This window comes from Lottia gigantea (assembly GCF_000327385.1).
Source record: "Lottia gigantea unplaced genomic scaffold LOTGIsca_84, whole genome shotgun sequence".
Lineage (NCBI taxonomy): Eukaryota > Metazoa > Mollusca > Gastropoda > Lottiidae > Lottia > Lottia gigantea.
The window spans coordinates 65,297-70,812 of NW_008710779.1; the positions used below are offsets into that span (position 1 = coordinate 65,297).

The 5,516-nt window shown below is 34.0% G+C and overlaps 1 protein-coding gene across 1 annotated transcript; it reads right to left on the reverse strand.

Annotated features, from left to right (window-relative positions):
• Positions 1-5,240: 5,240 nt before the first annotated feature.
• Positions 5,241-5,516, reverse strand: LOTGIDRAFT_133382 (hypothetical protein; the record flags this gene model as incomplete). Its single annotated transcript, XM_009067593.1, has 1 exon — positions 5,241-5,516. One exon carries the CDS (start codon positions 5,514-5,516, stop codon positions 5,241-5,243), a length of 276 nt encoding a protein of 91 aa, XP_009065841.1.

Genomic DNA, 5,516 nt, shown 5'->3' on the forward strand with positions numbered 1-5,516 from the left:
ANGTTGCACAATTAAATTAAAGGAGTAGTATATCCATAATAGTTGTCCTTGCTGAATGTTCTACCTACTTCTAAATGTCATTTAAAGATTATACATTATAGTAGTTTAGGAGGAAATTCGGCAACACTGGTTTCATTCGTGGACTTAGTTTTAGGCCATCAAATAGAATTTAGGAATTTTAAAAAGGAATTTATCGCGGGGACGAAATAAAATAAATGAGATTTTGTTGGCTGTGAAAATGGTGTTTGAATGATTGCAACAGCAAAAGTTGGGTTTTTGTGTACTATAAATTCTCGACTTGGGTGTATGAAATATGTGTACTTTTTCATGATAACGTGGCTTAATAAATTTATATTTCATACAAATATCGGGTCTGGCCAAGGTTCTAAAATTATTGATTGCAGAATTTCTTGTACCTCTTAAAGCTCCAGTCTGAAAGGGGAAGCTGAGAACATCCGAAATTCCAACTATGTGGTGTGGATCTTGGTTATGAACTTGGGTCTTGTATAGTATGTATGCCAAAGTTTTACCAAAGAGATTCTAATGTTGAAGGACAGGCAGTCAGACATGGGTGCCGACAATATACATAGATTGGAATCTGCTGCACATTTCATGGTAATTTAAAGGGGATGTAAAGAGGTTTACTAAATCTTTTTAAGTGTATTTGCACTATTCCAATTACTGGTTTTTTCTGTAGTTCCACTTAAACTTAGTGTTTGATGACGTCACTTGAGGCCCTTTGCGATTAATGACGTTATCAAACACATAGTTCTAGTGGAATTGCAGGAACCACACAGACGTCTGGTCGAAAATTGGAATGGTGCAAAAAGCAAAATTTAGAAAAAATCAAATGACAACACCAACATCAAAGTCCATTTGATTATTCCTCTATTTAAATATCATGAAACCCAAATAGATAGGTTAATATTCAAAATGTTTTGCACTATAAAATGAGCTATAGTGTTACAAACAATATGTATGCAATAACTGAAACAAATGAGTACGGACTAATCGAAGGGTATTACATTTAGGTGATCTCGACAAGTTTTTTTTGTAACATTATGTCTACCATTTCCTATCAATGTTTATATAAGTATTCTTGCCAAATTATCAGTACCCTGGCTCTTGGAGATCTAGCATATCTGCGTGCATCTATTACCATAACACATGGGATAATACTAGACCATCTGATGAATACGACAGATGCTCAATTAGTCTAAGAAAAATGGTATACAGTGGAAATAAGTAATAATTACATATGTTAACATCAACAAGTGACGTATTGTTATCAAACGGAAATATTGTTGTCGTCTGCTGTAGATTTTGGTACTTAAAAGATAGCTAATTTTATTACGGTGGAAGATTAAAAACATACTTATGTTCCTTTTGGCAGGTTAAATATAATAAATAACACATTTCTTGTAACATTTGAATTTCTCAATGATTTCTATTTAGCCTTCAAAGTCAACACTCTTGTTTGTATACGATGGAAATTCTTTAAGGAGATTAAATGCATACACTAACAAATCCATTTATTGCTTCATCTTTTAAGGTACCTGGAACTAACTGAGTATTTAGTGAGTGATTGATGTTTATGAAAACAATAATCAGAAACCTTATTCCGATTCATTAATTTTATTTGAAAGTTTAACCGGAATTTTTTTTCATCAGATACTAGTAATTGTTACTACCAGCATTGTTTTTAACCTAGGTTCTCTAATGCCCATTTGCCTCGCATCAACCTTCTTTTATTTACGTAGTAGTACTTATCAATGTGGTATAATGGAGGAAATGTTACCAATTGAATATTTAGTCTAACGGAAGTATCGGGGCACAATGTCTTAAAGATAGTCGGTCAAGATATTTTACATAACCTAGTTTTAATCAGATATTATCTTGACCGCACTACACTGACTGCGCTTATAACGGACAGCCAACATGTTGCAGGTATGTTAGCCATCTTAATTTTACTATTATGGTCTTGTATTTTGTTTAGTTGATTTGTAGGGTTTCATAACCATGAAACATATTTTTTTCTCATCAAACGGAATTGCGTTGAATATCGAAATTGTTCATATACGTCTACCAGACGATTCTTTCTTATAAAGATTCCCTTTAAGAAAAAATGTTAAAAACGTCTCGTTAAAATGAGTTTCAGACGATGGCTCACTTACCTAGAATGAGGTTCGATACCGTAAGAGGCCAAAAGTACCTATTTTTCAATGTTGATTCTCTTGTTAGCGTTATAGCCTCCAAGACGGTCACTGTTCGGCGTTACTTTGAGTTTCAGACGATTGCTCACTAACCTAAAGAACGGATTTGGATACCATCTTAGGAAAATAACTCTTAGAGTTTCATTTGGTATCCCCTTGTCAACCAAGTCTCAGAGAAGGTTAATTGTCTGTATGTAGATTGTAGAAGTGAGTCACATGGAAAACCGAAATGAAATGAATGGAGTTTTACGTCCTACTTATCTGCACCATGTGACCTTATGAAGATTGACGACGCCCGAAGGTATTATCTCGACCTATGCCGGGATTGGACCCTAGATCGTCAGGTTAGCGAGCATAAGGAAAACCGAGTGTTCACATAAGAATTTGTATTTTATCAGTAGTTGACGGTAGAAAAAATGGAAAGGAATTTCTGTCGTTGTCCTGAAAAAAATGTATTGTCTTATATAGCACGGAATCTCCTGTTAATATACCAAATTGCTAAAAAGATAAATCTAAACATGTGGTTGTTTCTAAGTTACTACGATTGTTTTTATGCAATGTTAAATATCACTCAGATATAAATTATTCAGCCAATATTTATATAATGGTTTGACGACCTTGTGCCTGGCACAATTCACATCTGGTTCAAATGAAGTTGTCTAGTCGATGAACTTGTACCAGATGACTTAGGTAGCTGTTTGATATTCACCAGATACACTCTCCAACCCTGACCTTTGGCGTCAAATTCTTGAACTATGTTGCTTTTTTTAGACAAAGATAGCATGTAGCTATGTAAAATTGTCTGAATATCAGTTTTGGAGAATAAAATCCTGTATTATAGTCGTGAATTAAAAAACAAACAACAACAAAATGGTTAAAATGAAAAAAAGTATGAAATGAAATGAATGGAGTTTTACGTCCTACTTTTCTGCGGGATGCAATGAGGGAAAGTTTTGCCAGGACAGCGGTATTAGCCTGCTCTTTTCGATGTTAGCCACTCTTACCTGCGTCACTGACAAGGGGAAAACGGGTTGAAAATTCCGAAAGTATTATCTCGACCTTTTCGGGATTGAACCCTTGGCCTTCAGGTTAGCGATCAAGCGTCTAACTCCTGAAGATGAAGTCATGGAACTTAATTATTATCTAAGAACAACATTGAGGATAATTTTTAATATATAAATACATAAAATATAAGAAATAATTATACAAACATCTATGCTAAAGACGATCTTCTACGTTGATACCTTGGACATATTCTTTCGTTTATCTCTTTTGTCGAAATAATGATTGTACATATTCCGAGGATGCGCTTGCCTCGTGCTATAGCATAAACCACGCTGATGAAGTATCTAGATAATTCTTCATTTTTAAACTGTCCACATTCTATTTTAATGGTGGTACATACACACACACACCCTAATGAAAAGATGTGGAGATTAATGTGTGCCTTGTGCAATGAGGGACTTTTTGCTAGTACTTGGTTCTTTACCTGACCCTTTCGACCAGAAGGAAACTAAATCGTAGGTTGAATATGAATACAAATTTACTACAGAGACATAGGAAATTCTAAATAAGAGATTCAGGATCAATGAGAATCGGTGGGATAAGCATCAAGTCAAATATCTAAAAGCTAAAATACATAATATATAAGTTTCGTATTATTATATACTATTGAATTTACTTATACACTTAAACTGAAAAATTAGCTAAAGTTAAAACATAAATGATTTATTATGTTGTTTAAAACTTTTTTTTTCTATAATGGATGCAATAGTGCGAATCTAAGTTGACAATAAGTGGTATTAGGATTTGGAGAGGTATTTTAGTTCATGGTTAAAGGGACAGATTTGCCATTTTCTGGGGTTGATATGGGCCTAGACTATATAATATAATGGCTTCAAAAAATAATTTCACTGTCTATTTCGATATGTATTTTCTATATATGACAGGGTCTTAAGAAACTTTCAAATGCGGTATTTGAAGGCCCAAATGTCGACGGTAATTCCATTTCTAAGGTACGATTGGTCCACAAAATGGCGAATCTGTCCCTTCGAGAAATGTCATGAAATTACTGCAAACAAAACGTTACACATCTACAACAATGTAGCAAAATATTTAAAAGAAATTCTGTTTTTATATGTACACTTTGACAAGAAGCAACATTAAGGCTTTATTTTCAAAATGCATGCCGACGTCTCTTCTGCTACAATTCAACAAAAATCCACTGCGCCAATTTCATCTACCGAAAACGCCATAATATTAACGATAATAACCACGCGTGAGAAGGAAAATTTTATTCCGCTTTGGATGTGACGACAGAATAAGCAAGTAACTAGCTGATATAAATTTATATAAGAATATCATTCGAGGCAAATAACAGGTCCAATAGATATCTGGGCGTATTCAAAAGTTCGATCTGAAATAAAAGAGTTAAAATGATTATATACTCTATCGATAATATTTTATTCGCAAGATTTATCTTTCCACACGGATAGTTCATTGTAAATGGAAACTATGATGTTGAATTACATCCGCTGAATTGATATTGCTTTTTAAAAATGTCATATTGTCTGAACATATTAATTGGTAATGGATATGCAATAACTAACTAAAGTGAAATAAGCCTATGAGGATTTAAACTGTAAAAAAAAAACAAGTATGGTTTGTCAAAGCTTTTACAAAATACGCATAGGAAATTCACGACAAAAGTCTTCTAGATTTACTGCTTCTATGTGCTGCAATATGAACTATTGTCGTTTAGTGTCTGTCCTGTGAAGCGTTTCAGGACCACCTTGTCTTGGTAGACTTTAATTAGAATCTTTTTCCAGAACGCTTGCCTTTTTAGAATACACAAAATTCACCCGTCCCGTACCGAGAACCGTCTCTAATGATTTCTAACCTGTGAGTTGACATATCATGGTACTGGAATTAAACTTGAAGTATAATTAAAAATTGATAAAGCAAAACACTCATCACGGAATCCTGGGTAGAAAGCACATTTTTCTCGATTTTATTCAGTGACAAGATTCAAAATAAACATGTCTTACCTGTATCTCCAACAGCCATTCCCAGAACTGGTAAATCGTGCTTATTAGTGACTTCTCCTGTATCTTTATTACTTGTTTTATCATTAATATCGCAATTACACTTTTTTTCGCTCTTGGAACAGGTATTGGTCAAGCCACATGAGCAGCCTGCATAGTTTACGTCATTACCAACAAAATAATATGATAGAGCATTTCTTCTGTTTATCCATGCCATACTCCCTACTATAACAGAGTGATGACAAATCACGGTTATCAT